General features: G+C 35.4%; 4 protein-coding genes across 4 annotated transcripts; 3 read left to right on the top strand and 1 right to left on the bottom strand.

The window, feature by feature from the left end:
• The first annotated feature begins 1,021 nt into the window (after positions 1 to 1,021).
• LOC148211044 (RING-H2 finger protein ATL29-like) lies at positions 1,022 to 2,045 on the top strand. Its single transcript, XM_088125848.1, has one exon. It carries the CDS (start codon positions 1,154 to 1,156, stop codon positions 1,856 to 1,858), a length of 705 nt encoding a protein of 234 aa, XP_087981974.1. The 5' UTR covers positions 1,022 to 1,153; the 3' UTR covers positions 1,859 to 2,045.
• A 4,378-nt stretch (positions 2,046 to 6,423) lies between these two features.
• BHLH071 (beta HLH protein 71) lies at positions 6,424 to 8,807 on the top strand. Its single transcript, XM_022304059.2, has 3 exons — positions 6,424 to 6,988; positions 7,888 to 8,304; positions 8,426 to 8,807. Exons 1-3 carry the CDS (start codon positions 6,614 to 6,616, stop codon positions 8,525 to 8,527), a joined length of 894 nt encoding a protein of 297 aa, XP_022159751.1. The 5' UTR covers positions 6,424 to 6,613; the 3' UTR covers positions 8,528 to 8,807.
• A 625-nt stretch (positions 8,808 to 9,432) lies between these two features.
• On the bottom strand, positions 9,433 to 11,614 carry LOC111026146 (E3 ubiquitin-protein ligase Os04g0590900). The gene has a single exon (XM_088125708.1). The coding sequence runs from the start codon at positions 10,831 to 10,833 to the stop codon at positions 9,733 to 9,735; it is 1,101 nt and encodes a 366-aa protein (XP_087981834.1). The 5' UTR covers positions 10,834 to 11,614; the 3' UTR covers positions 9,433 to 9,732.
• A 6,515-nt stretch (positions 11,615 to 18,129) lies between these two features.
• Positions 18,130 to 20,131, top strand: TRN2 (Tetraspanin family protein). The gene is made up of 2 exons (XM_022303909.2): positions 18,130 to 18,735; positions 19,685 to 20,131. The coding sequence occupies exons 1-2, from the start codon at positions 18,238 to 18,240 to the stop codon at positions 20,003 to 20,005; spliced, it is 819 nt and encodes a 272-aa protein (XP_022159601.1). The 5' UTR covers positions 18,130 to 18,237; the 3' UTR covers positions 20,006 to 20,131.

The raw sequence follows: 20,131 nt of genomic DNA, 5'->3' as shown, positions 1-20,131 counted from the left end.
AAATTGCATACTTTGTCTCTGGAAATACAACATATTTTGCATTTAAAATGGAGAGAATGATGTTAATTCAAGGATCCTCAGTGACTACTAAAAGCTCATAAGTTTTGAGTTATTCTTAGAACTATATTTTTTTTCAAATTAAATACAGTATTAAGATGTACTGAAAAGGATTACATGAGATTTTTAAACAAAGGTTTAACAGACAGAACCCAAAAAAATAGTTAAAAAAAAACAAAATAAATTAAGCAAGAAAATGGTTAATTAAATCAAAATGAAACCCTTTTTTTTAAATTAAGGAATATTACATATTGGATTCGAACCTACTATCCTTGGACAATTATAATCTGAGTTGGTAAATCAAAATAGAATTCAAACATTTGAGGTATAATTTTCATGATGCTAATTTTCTTAAAAAAAAATTAAGCTTAGAAACACTATTTCCACTCGTATGTTTTTTTGCCTCGTTATATAATTTGTTTTAAAGTGTTTTTAAAATTCAAGCCAAGCTTTAAAAAGTAAACCAAAAAATTTGGACAACAATTCATATATGTTAGTGTTACCAAAGAAATAGTAAGAAAAGAAGCATAATTTTTTAAAAATAATAAAAAAAAAGACTTATTCTTTTTAACATATTTGGATTAGACACATTACTGAAATAGTAGTCTGACACATAAAACCGAACTGAAAGTTGATTTAATTTATTGGGAATAGCACACCCAAGAATTTTAAGTTGGAGGAAGAGAAGCATAGTAGAAATAGAGAATGAGTTAATTTAATTTAGGTTTGCATGGCAGGTGTAATTCCCATTTGTATGAAACTCCACAAAAAGTGGAGAGACGAAGGGTGTTGTTTTTGGGTGTATGGGAGACGACAGAGAAGCAGAGCCACAAAGCATTCGTATGGGAGCGAGTCGTGATGAGATTATTCAAAACACCTTTCTGTCTCTGTCTCTGCTTCCACTGATCGTCGTCGTCGTTGTTGTTGTTGTGCCGGACCACCATTTTCTCCGGCCGGCCAATGTCTTCTTCCGATCTTCCCCGCCCGATCTTCACTCCCCAAGAAAACACCCCCCCCTCTCACCATCATCCTAACCCTAATCCTCCTCGTCTTCCTCTTCATCGGCTTCTTCTCCATCTACTTCTGCCGCTGCGTCATGGAGAGCATCCTCCACTCCCGCAACCTCCGCCGCAGCCCCTCCGGCAACCTCCTCGGCCCCTCCTCCTCCCCCCCCGCCGCCGCCGGCCTCGACCCCCTCCTCATCAAATCCTTCCCCACCTTCCCCTACTCCGGCATCAAAGACTTCCGCCAGGACAAATTCGGCCTCGAATGCGCCATCTGCCTCCTCGAATTCGAGGACCAGAGCTTCCTCCGCCTCCTCACCGCCTGCTGCCACGTCTTCCACCAGGAGTGCATCGACCTCTGGCTCCAATCCCACAAGACCTGCCCTGTTTGCCGCCGCAATCTCGACTCCTCCCCTCCCCAAAACTCCCCCAACCCCCGGAGCGACCACGAGTCGATTGAGGACGCCATTAGCATCGACATCGACCGCGACGACGACGACGACGACGAACCTCCGCCCCCGGATCCCAACGACAAAACAGAGGAGAGCGTCACGAAATTCTCCAGATCGCACTCCACAGGGCATTCCATTGTGAAGAAAAGCAGAGGCGAGGAGGCTGAGGCGGAGGCGGAGGACAGGCACACCTTGAGACTTCCGGAGCATATAAAGATTAAGATCATACGAGGCCATAACTGGACCGGCAGCTGCGTCACTTTCGAAGAGTTCTCGCGGAATCCCAGCACCGCCGGTGGCTTTTTGGAGGTCTCTGAATCTCATCACGCCAACCTCCATGATTAATCTTCCTTTTCTTTTTTTTTTTTCCATCTCTTCCAATTTTTGTACCCGTAACATAACAACTAGTTCTTTAGGTTCTCAGCTTAATCGTTTCGGATGTAATCATATTTCTTTTTTCCTTTATGGATCTTTGAGAAAGCTTTTTTTTGTTCCTCAGGAAAATAAGATGTTCTTGAATGCGTTTAACATACCATTCGTTAGTTTTCTTAGTTGGTCAATTGTGGGTTGGGATGGAGATTCAACTATAGATTTGATGGTGATAGGTGTTTTGTATCCTGATTTCCTCTTCCTTCCTTTGAAAATAAGAAGTTGATAGAATACTCGATGTTTGGAAGAAAAAAAGTTAGAAGAAGATAATAGTTTCTATTATAAGTTTCCTACTTCAATTTTAAAAATTTTGTCCTTAGTGTATCTAATCAGTTCATGTAACTTTTAATATAACGTTTAGTAAGTTTTTTTTTTCAGAAAAAAAAAATCAGAAGCCTATTGGATATAAATTTCACGAACTCCCAGCCTTTGAATTTTTATAAATTTTAAAGAATAATTTTTGATAAGTCAAAGATGCAGTGATTTTGAAAAAAGAAACATATACCTACAAATCAATGTAAAAACTTTTTAATTTGTCAAACATATCAATGATAAAGGAAGTAATTTTGATAATAAAAAAAAATTATTTTGTTAGGTTAAAATCACTCATAAACACATCTTGATACATAAAATAAAATATTCAAATAGAATCAGCACATTTTTAAAGTTGAATATTAAAAATTCTAATTTAAAAAATTAAAATAGTAATTTAATGTAATGTGAGAGAAGCCAAGTTGACGGATTAGTCCATAATATAGTTCAACCGTTGACATTTTACTTTTAGGTTCAATATCATATTTTCACATTTGTTGTATTGTACTTGAAGTAAAAATATAACATAATGGGAGAGAAATTTTGTTAGAGAGTATTAGGAACTTTTTTCAGAGTGAGAACGTGGAAGTAAGTTTTTTATTCTTTCTGGAGAGAAATGTGCTATTTTTTTTTTTTTTTTTTTTTTGCAAAAGAAAGAGGCATATTTTATAGAGCCAAGAGACATGCTTTAGAGAGAGAATGAGACATTTTCTGGATAGAGAAAGAGGAACTTTTTCAGAGAGAAAGTGGGAGCTTTTAGATAGGGAAAGTGGGAGTTATTGAGAGAGTAGTTGTTCTTATTAGAGAGAAAAGAAAGCGACAATTTTTTAGACTTAAGAATGTAGTATGAACAATATTTAGATCTTTTATCTATCGCGTTTCATTTATGCTAAAATACTAAAAAAAATTTGGATATTTTATTATTTCAATTTTACCCTAATGTAATGTATATATCTTTAATATATATTTAATGTATGTACTTCTGAATTTTGTATTCTTATGATATACCTCGTATGTATGTATGAGATGTTAAATGTTAAGTCCATTTTCTGAGTTTCTTTTAGATAATCTTCTCCACCTCTTCTTATTTTATAAAAAATTTGAATTTTTATTTTTAAAACTCTTGTTATTCCCCTTAACATATATCGTAGTTTTATCAATATGACAGATCAAATGTAAATAAAAAAGATAGATTGTAGCAGGTAAAAGTATATCATAACTATATCAGAACAAGAGAATCATATCAAAAGTATATCAATAACATACATGAAACATATATCAGTGGTACATTAGCATAAGAACAGCAACATGTTAAGTATGAGAGGGAACTTCAAATTCAAAAATTACTGAATCATTATTGTCTTAATAAATAAGGGTGGAAAAACGTGATATTATCCACAAATTGACAAACATAAGATTAAATATACAGTTTTCTTTTTAATATATAATCAAACTCCTTGTCATATCTTTTTGGACATGCATGGTTCAGATCAACCTTGTTTGAATTAATTTTGGTTTTGTTTCTCCTGGTTTGCATCATTTATTTCAACATGGAACAAAATTAATCGACATATTAGTAAATCAATGGTAAATCAAATGTAATATTTCATAAAACATATTAATAAGGTAAATCAATAGTAAACCAAAGGTTAATCAATAGTAAATGATTGGTAAATCAATGAGGTAGATCATGACATACATAGTGTAGGTATATAAGAGATATATTAAAATTAGATAATCATATTAAAAGTATATATGAGACGTATATCAATAATATATCAACGCACCGATATCATAGTTATACGAATATGCTAAATCAAAAAAAGTCAGATTAGCACATACATATTACAGATATACTAGAGTTATATCAAAATCAGATAACCATTTAAACTTTGTTTTCGACTTTAGAGTATATTTGCCACTTTATTATTTAGGCATTTGTTTTTTCTTTTAATATTTTTGCAATATTTACAAAACTTAAATGTTGAGGTTAAATGTACTATTTTCTTTAACTTTTTTTGGGTCATAATAGCAACTGTCCTAAAAATTTATACTTCTAAAAATTTTAGGGCCAATTGATAACTTGTTTCATTTTTTATGTTTGAAAATTATAAATATTTTTACTTATGTTTTGCTATCTACTTATTAAAAACGTTTTCAAAATCTAAATCAAAATTTGAAAATAAAAAAAAAAAAGTTGTTTTAAAAACTTATTATTATTATTAACTACTTTAACTAAGAATTGAAATGTATTTTTAAAAGTCAACAGGCTGTGAATAAACAAATAATATAACTTTAAAACAAAATTGTTATCCAACCAACGTTAGAATTTAACTTTTACAATTAGAACTTACATAATTATAACAATTGTTATAGTTAAAGTTTTTGTATAGAATTATCTCTTAAAATTCCGTAATGATCCTCAAAAAATGCATTACAACAGCAGAAATTCCTCGAAGCTGCGCCATATGAACTGAATGAATGCTGTTAGGCCCATTAATCCAAAGCCCAATCCAGTTGTAAACAAGGCTAAGGCAACCATTTTCCCAGATTTCTGGGCCTTAGATATTGAGGAACAAATCATACCCAAAAAAAAAAAAAAAGAAAAGAAAAGAAAGACAATATAGAGGCAAAATATGTCAGAATTCCATAGTTTCAAATTCATACAATTCTTGAAGAAAAAGAAAACATATGGAATAGAATTGGGAAATTTACAGAAAAATGTTGCAAATTTTAGAATGGAAACTGATGGTCCCATTTCCCATAACATGCAACATTGTTATTCCAACCACTTGTCAACTTCCTATTTTTATTACTTTTATTTTCATATTTTCTTCATCGCAAAATTACAAACTCAACAGCTCATTCTTCAATGTCTTATGTTATTAATTTTTGTTCCTATACCATTTTTCTTTTAAATACCACAGACAAAATTCTATATCCAACGCGACAATAAACAAAAAAATGAAATTTTTGAAAAAAGGAAAAAAGAAAAGAAAAGAAAAGAAAATAGTAATATTGTTTTTTTTTTCTGTATTGTACTTTTTCCGAAGCTGATGATCACATGGATTGGGCTGACACATTGGACCACGTTTCAACTTCAACTCTTCTCTTCTCAAGCAGATGATTCCATTTCTCTTCCCATTTTCTCTCTCTACCCAAAAATGGATTTCTCTTTCTCTTCCCTTTCCCTTGAATCTTTCTTTCATTTTCATTTTCATTCTCTGTGCTCCTCATTTAATGAAATACTGATGATATCTAATGCAAAATCAATGCTTTATTAGCTAGGATTTGCATTTGGGGTCGAATGAATTGTTACTATGATGCATATGAGTACGAAATTTCAAAACAAAATGTTACATGTATCTTAGACTTTAAATTAAAGAAGACATTATTATGTTATTGTTATGACTGCGACGCACATGTGTCATGATCAAGTGGCTCACGTAGGTCCTATATGATATAGTAGACAATCATCCGCCATATGCCCCGTTTAAGTTGGAATGAAGATTTGAGTATAGTATGATTGTCTTGTAAATTTGTGGGACGTATTTAAGATAATGAATTTCAATATTACTACACATGTTTCCACACTGATTAGTGTCCTTATACATGCACTATAAACTCTAAAGTCTTAAACACAACTTTCTTTTTAACTCTCATTCTTAAATTTTCAAGGTTGATATTCTCACGTCTAAGATGTTTATTTTCTAAGATATTTCTTATTTGGTAGGCTTGTATACAATGAAAAATCGTGATAAGTCACTCGATCACTCGCCAATCTAGTGAAATTCATGAAGTAGTTCATATTATTAACTTTTGAGCATACGTGCCTTTCAGGTATAAATATCCATGATGCGTCACTAATCGGCCCACATTTTTCATTTTTTTTTAACATCCAAAGCTAAACATTAATCTAAAAAATGAAATGGGATTGAAAATAGAAGAGTAGGGTTGAAGGGATTTAATTAAAACAGCTTTTGCTAATTAGTTGTCTCTATGGATTTTGGTCCCCACCATCTCTCCCCTCTGTCCAAACTGCTCCAAAATTTTGGCACTTTCTATGATGAAATCAGAGAGGAGAAAACTATATCGAGTATAAGAGAGTATCTTCTTTCTTTCTGCTTCCACTTTTTTTGATGACAGAAAATTTAAGCAAAAACAGACACAAAAAAAGAAAAAAAAAAGAAAAAAGAGAGAGAAATATAATATTTGGAGCAATCCAATCCTGCCCCTCTCACGTGCACCTTATATACCCTCTTCCTTTTACATTACCCTTTTAACAATTTTTACACTTCTCTCTCAATCAAAATCTTCCCCTCTCATACATCTCTTCCCTAATTTCCTTTGAGCAAAACTATGAGTCTTGATGCTCTTTCTAATTCCAATGACTTGTTCAACTTCATCATCTTCGACACCATCGCCGCAACGCCAAGCAACGACTCCCACCGCCACCCCGACTCGTCGGAGAACAGCTTGATCTTCTCCGACGAGCGTTTGAAACCCAATTACGCTGTGTCGAGAAATAAACACCGCTCCTCCGTCGACGCTGAAGGCAGTGGCATTCAACAAGGGAAGAAGAAGAGGAAGAGAAAGCCTAAAGTTTGTAAGAACAAAGAGGAGGCTGAAACACAGAGAATGACACACATTGCCGTTGAGAGGAACCGCCGTAAACAGATGAATGAGCATCTTGCTGTCTTACGTTCCCTCATGCCTGAATCCTATGTTCAAAGGGTTTGTTTGTTTTTTGTTTTATTTTTTTCTCCCTCTCTTTCTTTAAGCATGTTTCATTAATTAATTAATGCATCACGTAATTTGAATTAAAGTTCATCACTCAGCAAATTAGATAGAGAGTTCAAGTTTTTTGGTGAATCTCCATTATGTTGCCTAAAAATGGAATTCAATTATTGATTAAGCAATGCCACCTTCTTCCATCCTATTTGGGGGGTTCAATTATTCATTTTGTGTGAAAGTTTCAATTTTGTCTCCCTTTTTCAAGTCGACACAACACAATTACCAAACATAAGACCAAAAATTCAAAAAATTACTGTTAAAAGTTGACCTCTTCTCCTAACCCTATTGATTATTGCATGTTACATTATAAATTTTACTGAGAGATTAGGGGTAATTAATAAAAATAGTCACCTTGGTTGAAAAAAGGGAAAGAAAGCTAAGAATCAACAGAAAGTTTAGTGCTTGGAATTGACAGATTCATAGGAATCAGAGTTTGCAAGGTCCTAAAATCATGATAGTATCCAATGCTAGATGCCATTTTCAACTGCATATAGTTTATTTTTATTAATTCAATATTATTATTAAATTATAAGTTTATCTATTTATTGCTTGAATTTCAAAAAGTTTTTAAGATGTCTAAACTTTCCTAGTTGGGTTTATTTAGTCTTCCTACAAAATTTCTGATATAAGTATTTTTTAACTTTTAAAATTGTGTCTAATTAAGTCATTGATGTTAATTCGTTTAATGTACATTTTAGGACCATGTGAATTTTGAATAATACAAACTAATGACGAATTTGTCATACACACAACGAAAAATTTGATCCTTTATTAGAAACTACAAAAGTTTAGGGACTGATTAGACAGAATTTGTTGTGTTCATGATTCAACGTTTGAAGGGTGACCAAGCATCCATAGTGGGTGGTGCCGTTGAGTTTGTGAAGGAATTGGAGCATCTGTTGTCAACACTAGAAGCGAAGAAGCTGGAAAGTTTGGAGAAAGAAATGCAAGAAGAGAATGAAGATTCAGTGAGAAGGAAGTTGTTTTCATCAGTTTCTTCAGGCGCATCATTTTCACAGTTGTTGATGCATTCAACGGATCAAAACTCGAGCAAGTTCACATCGAAATCGAGGGCTTCTTCGGCTGAGATTGAAGTCACTTTGATTGAAACTCATGCAAACCTCAGAATTCTGTCCAGAAGAAGCCATAGACAGCTCTTGAAGCTCATTGCTGGCTTGCAGGCCCTTCGCCTCACCATTCTTCACCTCAATCTCACCCACTTCCACCCTTTGGTTCTTTACTCCATTAGTCTCAAGGTAAATTATTTCCATCAATTTCTTGCTGTCCACCACTAAGTTTTTTACGGGTTTTGTCTTTGAAAGAAATAAAAAATCTCTTTTCAATATTGAAGAAATGAATGAAACATTGGAAATGCAGGTGGAAGAAGGATGCCAATTGAGATCAGTAGATGACATAGCAGCAGCAGCACATCATATGGTAAGAATAATTGAGGAAGAAGAAGGTGTCCTCCTGTGTTAAAATGTAACCAAAAGAAACCATCTTCAGAAAGCTACAAGCTAATTTGAAATGGAGGAATCAGCCATTACAGTGCCATGTTCTCTCTCTCTCTCTCTGTATTTGCTTCTTTTGATGAAATTTGTAAATTAATGTGTTCATGTGAGGTGATCGATATTGTTTTGTAGCTATCAAGGGGTTTGTCTTGTATGCTTTTTAGTTTCTTCTTTTCTTGAGACCACGAAAAAGGAGAGAGGGACAGATGAGAAGAAAAAATTGTCCATGACATTGGTTTGGGTGTCCATTCTTCTTCCTCTCCATTTTCCTCAACTTTTCACCACTTACTTAGCTAAGGGATTTCTTTCTTTTTTCTCACCCAAAATCCCAAATTTTGAGTAAATTTCTTTTTGGCAAAGTAACAAGTCAATGCCCAAAATTAGGCAATTGAAAAATTGGTTTATTTACAAACAAATTTTGTGAAAGATCATAGAGATCCCATGCCATGAGGGGTATCTCCAGGGAAGAGATTAACAATGTTTTTTTTTCAAGATGATGATGAGAGCAATCTCTCTGATTCTGTGTCTGTTGTGATATAGAGTAGGGGTACTGTGTGAGACAATTATTGGGAAAATGAAGTGACATGCATACTTCTTAGTATTGAACAGAGAAAAAGCTGCACCAAAAAGGGTTTGTTTAAATTGTGGTATTCGATGCACATATTTGTTTTTTATCATTTCCAGTTTCATCTCATCATCATCCTTTCCGGTTCATGTTTGGTTTCTTTATACACACCATTCTGTGTTCTCATTAATTATCCTGTCCTCTTCTCTACCAATATTATCCCTTCACTCCTTTCAATACTACTGTTTCTCTTATCTTTCACCCAGGGAAAACCAACATGCCAACAGGGTAAAAATTTGAGAGAGAGAGAGAGAGAGAGAGAGAGAGATCTTTATAATCTTTATATAAGTAATGCAAATTGCAAAGGCAGTCAAATAATTGATGGAGGGAAAAAAATACTGGTGCTTCAGACATAATCGTGACAGTTGAATGATAAAGGAAAAGCCATGGATGATTTTCACTAAAACCCGTAACCAACCATAAAGGGAAATCATTGAAAGCAGCTAAACACAGCACATGGTGTGGTGGGTGTATGTTCATTTCATAAATCTGTGGTGGTTTTCTTTCTCATAAAAACTACAAATCTTCCTGATTCTCTGTAGTAGATTTCAGACAGGACCGATTCCTCTGTGTTCTCTTCCGTGCCTTGTGAGAGAAAATCTTCCACTTGAAAATGATCTCTTCATTGAAACAGGACTCATCACACAATGCAAGATTCTTTTCCTATGACTTGACTTGCTGTCTTCTCCCACTGAATGTTTGGATGATCCAACATCACCTGAGCTTCCTGATTCATCAATAGCTCCAAATCCATCTTCATTCAACTGTAGAATGTCGGCAATTATGGTGTGGTTTTGGCAGCAATGATCCATTGAAATGGACCTTCTAATTTGCTGCAATCTTCCATCTCTAAGCTCAATGACAGTATCTCTTTTCTCCAGATTTCCGAGGTCACTTAAAGCGCGAAATGAGTTCTTTGCACAATTATGGGCTTGCATTAGGTCATCATTCCCAAAACTTCTTCCAGAATCTTGTGAAACAGCATCATGGTCAGTTGTATGAGAAGTCTCTGGCATGGCCTCACTAGTTATGGGAACTGCTGTGCTTGGAGGCAGTTGAAATGGAGAAGAAGCACTGAAAGAGACGATATAAGCACGACATAGCGGGCAATTGGAGTGCGATTTGAACCATGTATCAATGCATTGAAGATGGAAAGCATGGCTGCATTTGGGCAACAGCCTAAGGCTCTCATCTTCTTGAAACTCACTCAGGCAAACAGCGCAGTCAGAGCCTTCAACCAACCCATCTCCTCTCTTGTACTTGCAAACCGTAATGGACTTGATCAATGCCTCATCCAAGCCAGTTGTCGCGATGTGCCACGGCTCGTGAAGAGTGGGGTTGTGATTGTCTTCAAATTCCTCATTCGGGTCATGATTTCCAGTCCTAGACAAGCGATTTGTGTTGCCACAATACTTTGAAATTATGGTGTAATAGCTTACAAGAAGGAAAGCACTTGCCAGAATTCCAATAATTGCAATGACAAGAGGAGAAAAATTTGGGCCTGAATCATCATCTGGAAACTCTAAGGGTGGTGGAGGTGAAAACATGATGTAACACCACTGAGGACAATATACACTACAGAAACCTTGAGAGCAATCTTTGTTGCTCATATATGGAATCCAAGTTTTAGGGCTGCCATAAGACCCCATCACTGTTCTAAGAGAATCAAGAGAAGATTAATATAATCAATACCCCAAATACCAGAAAAGAATCGTTTTTTCCTAGTCCCTTCCCACACAACAGGTGAGATTTCCAAAGAAACGGGTGATTTCTAGCTAATTGAACAAATCATACAGTAAACTGGATCACATACTTCCTTAGAAGTCAGAAATTGTTCGGTGCAGCATTTTTTCAAATACTTTGAGGACGGAAACAATACAAAAAGATGTTTTGGAGTAATATCGAATGAAAAAGAAAAGGGGGAAAAAAAACACAATATCACCTGAAAATCGCACCGCACCCCAATTGAAAGGCCTCAAACACTGATGGAAACAAATAAGCAGAGCACAAAATTAGCCACTTGAACTCCAAGATAGTGGGTAATGGAAAAATGTGCCTGAAGGAAGAAAGATGGGGGAAGTGGTAAAGAAGGCAATTAAAAGCAGAGAAGAGGAACTGGGGCTGGGGATGGGGAGAAGCAAGAAGGGATGTTAATGGGTAATGTTGATCAGTATCTCTCTTTTTCTTTTTCTTGTTCTTGTTCTTCATTTCATTATCTTTTCCTTTTTCTTCTGGCCCTGCTTTTGGGAAAAACAGTTTGTTGACTAAGGTGATGATGGTATTGCTGGTGGGGGGAATTTATTAAAGTAATCAATGCTTTTAGGTATGGTTGAAGCTCAGTTTCAGTTTCAGTGGAAGTGAGGACTTTTGGGCATGGGACTCCTCCAGCCTCCACCTTTTTAGACTGAACAAAGCATTCATAAATCAATACCCACCAAAAAAAAAAAAAAAGTATCGGCTAAGTTATTGCTCAGTAATTTTGGCCGTCAAAGTTGCTAAACCACACTATATCCAAAACGCCCAAAGATCGTGACACCATATAACTCCTATGAATGAAATCGATATTTTTTTGGTACAACATGTGAGGATGAACAATCGAAATCACAACCTCTTGATTGGAAATATATGTCAATTACTGCTAAACTATAATTTTCGCAATGAAATCGTTCTGTGCCCAATTTTTCTTCTATTTAACAAAATTGTTTTTAAATGGGACCTTAAAATCAAACTGATAACTCAACCTTTAATTTAAAGTTGAGAATGCAACCAAAGTCTCATGTCCTCAAGGTAAGAAGGAAAACATGGATATATACAATTGGAGGACAAACATCTCTGTTGATGCGTGAATTATGCCCTTTCAACTTCATTGTTGGAGGCATGGAAACTAAATCGCAGTGCAGAATCTCTCCTTATCTGGGGAGACTAATAGAAGTCCTGCTCCGCATCCCCGAAAATTTGATGATCCATCTACGTAAAGCGCCCAAGGTTGTTCTCCCTCAACTAGCTGTCTGTTGATGTTGCATATCTGAGGTTCCACTCATGTCAATTCGGCTATGAAGTCTGCCATGGTCTGTCCTTTAATGGTAGCTCTTGGCTTATAGTGAATGTCGTACTCACTGAGCTCCACAACCCATTTCATCAGTTGTCCTAAATTGTCTAGCCTCTGCAAAATTTGTCGTAAACGGAAAATTGGTGAGGACAGTTATCTCGTGGGCTTGGAAATATGGACGTAGTCTCCGAGCTGAAGTAACTAGGGCTAATGCCAACTTCTCAATTTGTGAGTATCTAAGCTCTGCGTCTACCATTGCTTTATTTTTGTAGTAAATTTGAAATTGTCGTCCATCTTCTTCTTTTATCAACGCGGAACTCACTGCAGTGTCGGATACGACTAAGTGGGGTTGTCCCTAGATATTGCTTTAGCTCTTTAAAGGCAGCTTCACACTCTTCTGTCCATTCAAATTGTTATTTCTTCCTTAGGATTTTGAAGAACGGCAAGCACTTGTCAGTTGAGCGGCTAACAAATCTGTTGAGTGTCGTTATCCTTCTGTTGAGTCCTTGTAGTTGCTTTAGGTTCTTGGGTGGATCCATATGCAAACGGCTTTAATTTTATCCGAGTTGGCTTCGATATAATTCTAGGAACTTGCCAGAGGTTACCTCGAATTTGCACTTAGTAGGATTCAGCTTCATCTTGTACTTTCTCAAAATGTCAAATGCCTCTGCCAAATCCTCCTCATGTCGCTTGTTTTTTTGACTCTCTACTAGCATATCATCCATGTAGACTTCCATATTTTTACCGATTAATGCTGCAAACATCCGCTTTACCATGCGTTGATATGTTCCACCTGCATTCTTCAATCCAAACGGCATCACCGTGTAGCAAAACAAACCTCGGCTTGTGACAAATGAGGTTTTCTCCTGATCCGGTAAATGCATATTGATTTTATTATACCCGGAGTAGGCGTCCATGAAGCTTAATCTTTGATGACCCGCAGTGGCATCGACAAGTTGGTCTATTCGCGATAAGGGGAAGGAATCCTTTGGACATGTCTTATTTAGGTCTGTGAAGTCGATGCACATTCTCCACCGTTTGACTTTTTTACTAGCACTACGTTGGATATCCACTAGGGTTGATGTACTTCACAAATGAAGCCTGCTTTCAGTAGCTCTTCCACTTGTTAAGCTACAATCTCATTCCTTTCTTGGTTGAATGCACGTCGCTTCTGCTTGACTGGCTTACTGCTCTCATTGACTTTGAGTCGGTGTACTATGATTCCTCGATCAATTCCTGGCATGTCCTCATGTGACCATGCGAACACGTCAGCATTGCTTCTAAGGAAGTTTATAAGACTTTCCCTTTCCTCATCCCCCAATCTGGTTCCGATGTTAACTCGTCGATCATCGGCTGTCAGAGGAACAGATTCTACCTCCTCAGTCGGTTCTCCCTTGTTGGGGATGGTCAGATCGAGTCGATACTAGGGCTCGGACTTGCCTCACCCGAGTGATCTGCCGGATTAAGTCGATGATCTGGGCTCGGACTTACTTTTCTCGAGTGTTCAATAGCTCCGGTCTGGACCTTCTTTTCAGAATGTTGTCAGCCTTCACCTAGGTTCGCGTCGCGTTGACCTGGACCTTCTTTTCAGAATGTTGTCAGCCTTCACCTAGGTTCGCGTCGCGTTGACCTGCTCCATTCTGCCATTTTCTAATCTGGGGTTTGTCTCGGTAGATCTAGGTCTCGACTTGACAGATCTGGGTTTCACCTCGGCAAATATGGTTTTCGTCTCGACACGACAAATATGCGTTTCGGCTGGACAAATCTGAGTTTCACCTTAGTAGATCTAGGTTTCGCCTCGGCAGTTCTGGGTTAAATTTGCTTGGACTGTGTCGTCCCCACAGATGGCGCCAAATGTTGATGCGTGAATATACCCTTCCGGTTCCCTTCGAGATTCGCACCAAACTTGATAAGAAGGGGACAAAGAACCTACAAAACCAATCAAACCTAAACCGATATAACTCCAGTCACACGGGATCCGATGCCTAAGTTAACAAGGAGAGTGGAAGGATCTAGAATTTGAGTCTCAAGAGTCGGCTCTCTTACCTTTAGGGTTCCGTCCATCTTATAGCAGTCCCATGTGAATCCTCCTAGATTTTAGACCCGTTGCGTGTGTAATTGCGAAACAGGAGGTATCGCGAAATGGTCGGGTGAGCCGTTACAGTTCTCGGCCGGGGGCCGAGAACCGAGGCGCTTGGTCGGCTAAGGTCGACCAGGGTTGGCCCAAGTTGTCGTTTTCCGGCTCTCACTTGGCCCGTGTGCTTCTTTCCCGGTCTAATCATTACTTTTGTTCCCTATAACGATCTCTATATTAGTATTAGGTATTCTTAGATGAAACTAAAGACAACTTCATTATTCCTCTAACGGAAAGTAAACAATATCGAACCATTGTAGAAATAGGGAGGTGTCGTTTAGCCTAACAAATAATCCATTAAACAACTTTGAATTTCTTGTTTCTTGTAAAGTTTACTAAAATCAACAGGTTGAAGGAGTAGAAAGATTGGGTAGACACGATATGGTATAACTTTCAAAGTTGTGAAACAAAATATTTCATTATAATAATGTGGAGAGAACCTTATGACTTAGCTGGAAAGAAAACTTTGATATAAAATTTGTGTGTTCCACAGTAACCAAAGGCCATTTTGTGGACCTTAGAAAATCTCCTTTCATGGTGGCGTTAGAGAGAGGAGAATATATTCACCCAATACACCAAGTGAGAGCAGCATCTTTTACTTCTCTACCAAGCTAAGATACCACAAATAATTTGATTTACATTGTAAACCTAATGTCTTGCAAAATAAAGTATATGTTATTTTAGAGATAATCACATGACAAATCACACTCGTATGATTGGTAACATCTTATAGTTAATAATCAACATATTTTGGAATGCTTTTCAGAGAGAGTTGAGAGTGGATTAAGTGTTAATTAGTAAAGTATTAAGGGAGAATATTTGGAGGGGTGTAGGGAAGGGAAAGTGGTTTAATTATGACCGTCAAAGCAAAGGAAGGAGTGTGAGTATTTTGGAGGGTCAAAAATTACTTTTTGACGAGAGAGAAAAGAAAAAAAAAAGAGTTTAAGGAGAATAAATGGGAGTTAATGGGGTGTTTAATTAATTAATTAGCTTATTCTTCAATTTTTTTCTCTTTGAATCTTGGACCATTTTCTAACCTTTTCTTTTTGACTTTTCGGACAGAGAGAGAGAGATTCTACTTGTATGATTCTTTGAGAGTGTCCATAATAAAGGAACATTTGATATACCAAAATGAATGGAGGGAAATGAGCATTCTAAGTTTTTTTTTTCATTTATTAATTTTTTGGTTTGTTCTTTTTCCCCATATCTCCTCATTTCAAGAGATAGGCTTTGATCAAAATCATTCATTATTCTAAGATTCACTTTTTTTTTTCATGGATTGAATTTTAGGTTGAATTAGAGTTTTTTTTAATCCAACACAATTATTTAAGTTGTAAATGTGTAGAATTGGACCTTAACTCAACTCAACTAATGAATTTTTTAGATTGAATTGCTTCGAGTTATTTGAGTATTTTATCCATAAGATGAAATTGTTAGTTAACAAATATCTATTTACTTATTTTCAAACATGGAATTAAAATTAGTATTTTATCAATAAAAAATCATCCTCCAAAGACTTAAAAAAAGATTTTCCTAACATTATTGGAGATGCCCAAAGAGGCACTTCACTAACAAAGCAAAAGCATGGAACCGGCTTTGTGGTATTACCTATCATCTCGTGTTAAAATCTTTGGAGGAGTTTAATATTAAATTTTTTTTAATGTTTTTCGAGTTCAAGTTTTGAAGCGGGCACGAGTGACCTTAGTTATAGAGGTAAGAAGTTAAAAAAAAAAAAAAACTATCAATTTCGAGTTATCGAAAAAAAAGACATTGTTGGAGAGGGAAAAAAAGTCTAACTTTGGAGGATGATTTACATTAGGAAGAGACATTTTTGTTTCAACTATTATTTATTTTTCTCATGCTAATATCATCTAAAAATGATCATTAAAAAATTATTTGTGAAGAAAAATTCTTAGGATGAACAAAGAAATGAATAAATATACACAAGTGACAACACCAAGACCTATGGAAATTTTATGTGGGAGGAGAGAAAAATTACTTATTTCTTTCCCTTTTTAAATAAATACATGTTAAAAGAACTCATGGGCCGATAGAATTAATAAGGAAAGTATTGTCTATGAATAATATAGTAGAGTAAGAGAACCTAAAACTATATTCTTAGGGTTAAAATATATATTTGGTATTTGAACTTTTATTAAATACACATTATTTTGAAAATGTAACAATTTAATCTTTAAATTTTCAAGAGTAATTATTTAGTCTATATACTCTAAAATGATGATTATTTTTTAAATTTTTGAATACAACATGCACGGCATTCTCCGATTTGACTGCAAACAAAAATCATTTTGTGTTGGGTGAAATTACTTAACGAAGAAGAAAAGTAGCTTTGGGCCTTAGTTGTTTTCTCGGCCCAATAACTGAAGTTTGCATATTTTTGTTATTTTGACTTGGGGCTCCGTTCTGTCGACAACGCGGCCGATGGTCTCTCAATCTGTGTCTCCCCTTACATTGGTTGGTACAATGGATTGAAGAATGAAGATCGTCAAATTTCTATCTCGTGCGAATCCAATCGGCGAGGATGGTATCGTACCGGCCGATTCGGGTCTCTAATATGAATATCGTAAGGTTGTTCGCCGGCTGATTCTACAGTATAAACCACAAGTGTTCGAGACAACACCCATTTTCCTATTTATAACCAAACTTCCCCATTTAACTTAATTTATGGTCAATTTTAAAGAAATAATACTTCTAATCTGCAACAATCAAATCTTATTCAACCTTATTTCATGTCATCAACATTGTAATCTTATTTCCTCACATGTTTATTATAATTACTTTACAACTTTTACTCTTTCTCACTCATCTATTAATTAGACTATCATGTCAATTTTTAATTATTTATTATTTATTAATATTAAAATAATTTTTGTAATTACCATCAACAATGTAGTAACAAATTAAATTAAAATTTATCATTGTTGCAATTAAGAAAAGATTAGCATCAATAATTAATATATTTGTAATTAGCTAGAAAGAATAAAATGATACATTAGTAATTGTTATATCTAATTTCAATTCTGATTTCGATTTCAAAAAATTTCTGGTAAATAACATTAATGAAATATTCTCGTTACGATTCTTAGCAAGTAAAAGGGAGCTTATTTTCTAAAAATTATTTGATGAGATCAAGTACAAGATTTCTTAACCAAATACTTTTAAATCGTTACTTTAATAAGAAGGAGTTGAAAGCATTTTAACCATACATATATATATACTAGTGTATTACCACGTGCAATGCACGTATAAATTTTTTTTAATTATAAGATAACTTAAATTTTATATAATTTCACGTAAAATATTTTAAGTATAATTATTTTAAAAAATAATTAAGATTAATTTTTATATATATTTATTATTATTGACAGCTAATTACTAATAATAAAATGTACTATTTATAATTATTTTTAAAATATATTATTTATAGTTAATTGTTAATGATATATTTTGTAAATAAATAAATTAAAAGTAAAGGAAAAAATTATATATTAATAAAAAAAGTAAATAGGTATTTTAATATTTTTATTTTTAAATTATTTCAACGGGTCCTTTATTTTATTTTTTTTAATATTTTGTTTGTTTATTAAATATTTGTTTAGGACTGACATTTTGTTGTATATGTTGAATTTTTTAACTAAAACTAAATTATTTTATTGATTTAATTTTATATTATAATTAAAATTATTAAAGAAAAATTCTTTAATTTTATATATATATCAAAACTTGTTTATTAGCTAGCATACACTAAGTCCCAGCTAGCAGTGGTAACAGAAGAGATAAAACAAAAAAGGTAAACATTTACCACTCCTCCATCTTCTTCTACACTCCCTCACCAAATCCAAACAAAATATGGCACTCAACAAAAACATAATCGGCGGCATAAACTTGGTGGCGATGCTTCTTTCGGTGCCCATCATCGGCGCCGGAATCTGGCTGGCGACCCAGCCGGACAACGCCTGCCTCCAGATTCTGCAATGGCCACTCATCATTTTTGGCGTGGCGGTGCTCCTGGTGGGCGTGGCGGGCTTCATAGGAGCCTTCTGCCGGATCACCTGGCTCCTCCTCCTCTACCTGGTCGCAATGCTCGTCCTCATACTGCTGCTCGGTTCCCTCGTGGGGTTCGTGTACATGGTCACCCTCAGAGGCTCCGGCCATCTCCAGCCCAATAGGGCTTACTTGGAGTATCACCTGGACGACTTCTCCGCCTTCCTCCGCCGCAGAGTTCAGAGCTCCTTCAAGTGGGACCTCATCCGAACCTGCTTGAGCTCCTCCACCATGTGTGCTGAGTTGAACCAGAGCTTCCGCATGGCTCAGGATTTTTTCAATGCCCCCATTACCCCTATGCAGGTATATCCAAAACCCAAATTTTTCTCTTCATCGTTTCTTCTAAATCCTCCCCAACATTATATTCTCTCTTCTCTGACCTTTTGGATTTGTGTCGGCTATCTGATCCTGTATACTTTACAAACTTCTAATGACTTGGTTCATTAACTTCTAATTTTATAATACGACGTTTATCTTAACATTTACCAACTATTTTAAAGATTAGCCACGAGTTGATTGCTAGGCTTGTGTTTATGTGTTAAGCATATATAGCGACTCAGGACAATGTAAAAGATAAAAGAAAAATAAATACTTAGGCTAAATAAATACTTAGCTTTTCTCACAGGTGAGTACCAAATTTGTTCTACCCATCATTAAACTTTTAAATAGAAATGCAAAAATAGTATTCTTTTAAAAACTAATTAATGGTTAAATTTTTAATGTGGAGAGGACAAAATTGGTTCTCATTCGTGGGAAGTAAAATAATTTTCAAAAGATACTTATATGCATGTTTGTTTTAGGTGTTTATCAATTCGTAGGTATTTTCCTACTTAACACCTATTTAATTATTCTCAATATCTATAGAAGTTCATCTCAAAATCAATTTACAATTAGAGTAGTAACCTATTATATAATCTTAACATGTCTAAAGATAGTGACAATTTTAGGCTTAGCAAGATGTTCGTTCTAGTTCATACCATCTTCATATTTATAGGATTTCATCTTAAAATCAATTGGTAATGAGAGGATCAGCAACTTATGTATATTATTTGAATGATAATAGTATATAGTCGATGCGAATTATATCTCTATGGATCATATAAGACTTTCAGGATGATTCTAAAAGCAAACCTATGAGGATTTATAATAAAAAATATATATATTTTCTCTCTGTTCTTTTATGCATCATCTTGTGAGCTCTCGATTTTTTTCTACCATGAATAAGTATCTAAATATTATTGTTATTTAACAGTCAGGATGCTGCAAGCCGCCGACGTTGTGCGGGTACACATTTGTGAACCCAACGTACTGGATAATGCCCATAAACAATGCGGCGGACATGGACTGCCTCAAATGGAACAACGACCAAACCCAGCTCTGCTACAGCTGCGACTCCTGCAAGGCCGGCCTACTCCAGAGCTTGAAGAATCAATGGAGGACGGCTGATATAGTGCTCCTCTTGGCCCTCGTCGCCCTCATTTCTGTCTACATAATTGCCTGCTGCGCCTTTAGGAATGCCAAAACTGAGACACTCTTTGACAAATACAAGCAAGGCCAACCCACCTATGTGTAGCTTTTTCTTTTCTTTTTGTGTGTTGGTTTTGTTTCAAACGCTTTAATTCATACCACAATGGGGATATTTCAAATGATGTTTGTTTGACAAGATTTGAAAATGGAATTAGAATGATCAAGGCCTCAA

This window comes from Momordica charantia (genome assembly GCF_013281855.1).
Source record: "Momordica charantia cultivar OHB3-1 chromosome 6 unlocalized genomic scaffold, Mcharantia_2.0 BLBB01000006.1, whole genome shotgun sequence".
Lineage (NCBI taxonomy): Eukaryota > Viridiplantae > Streptophyta > Magnoliopsida > Cucurbitales > Cucurbitaceae > Momordica > Momordica charantia.
This window is presented reverse-complemented; position numbering and strand designations above follow the sequence as displayed.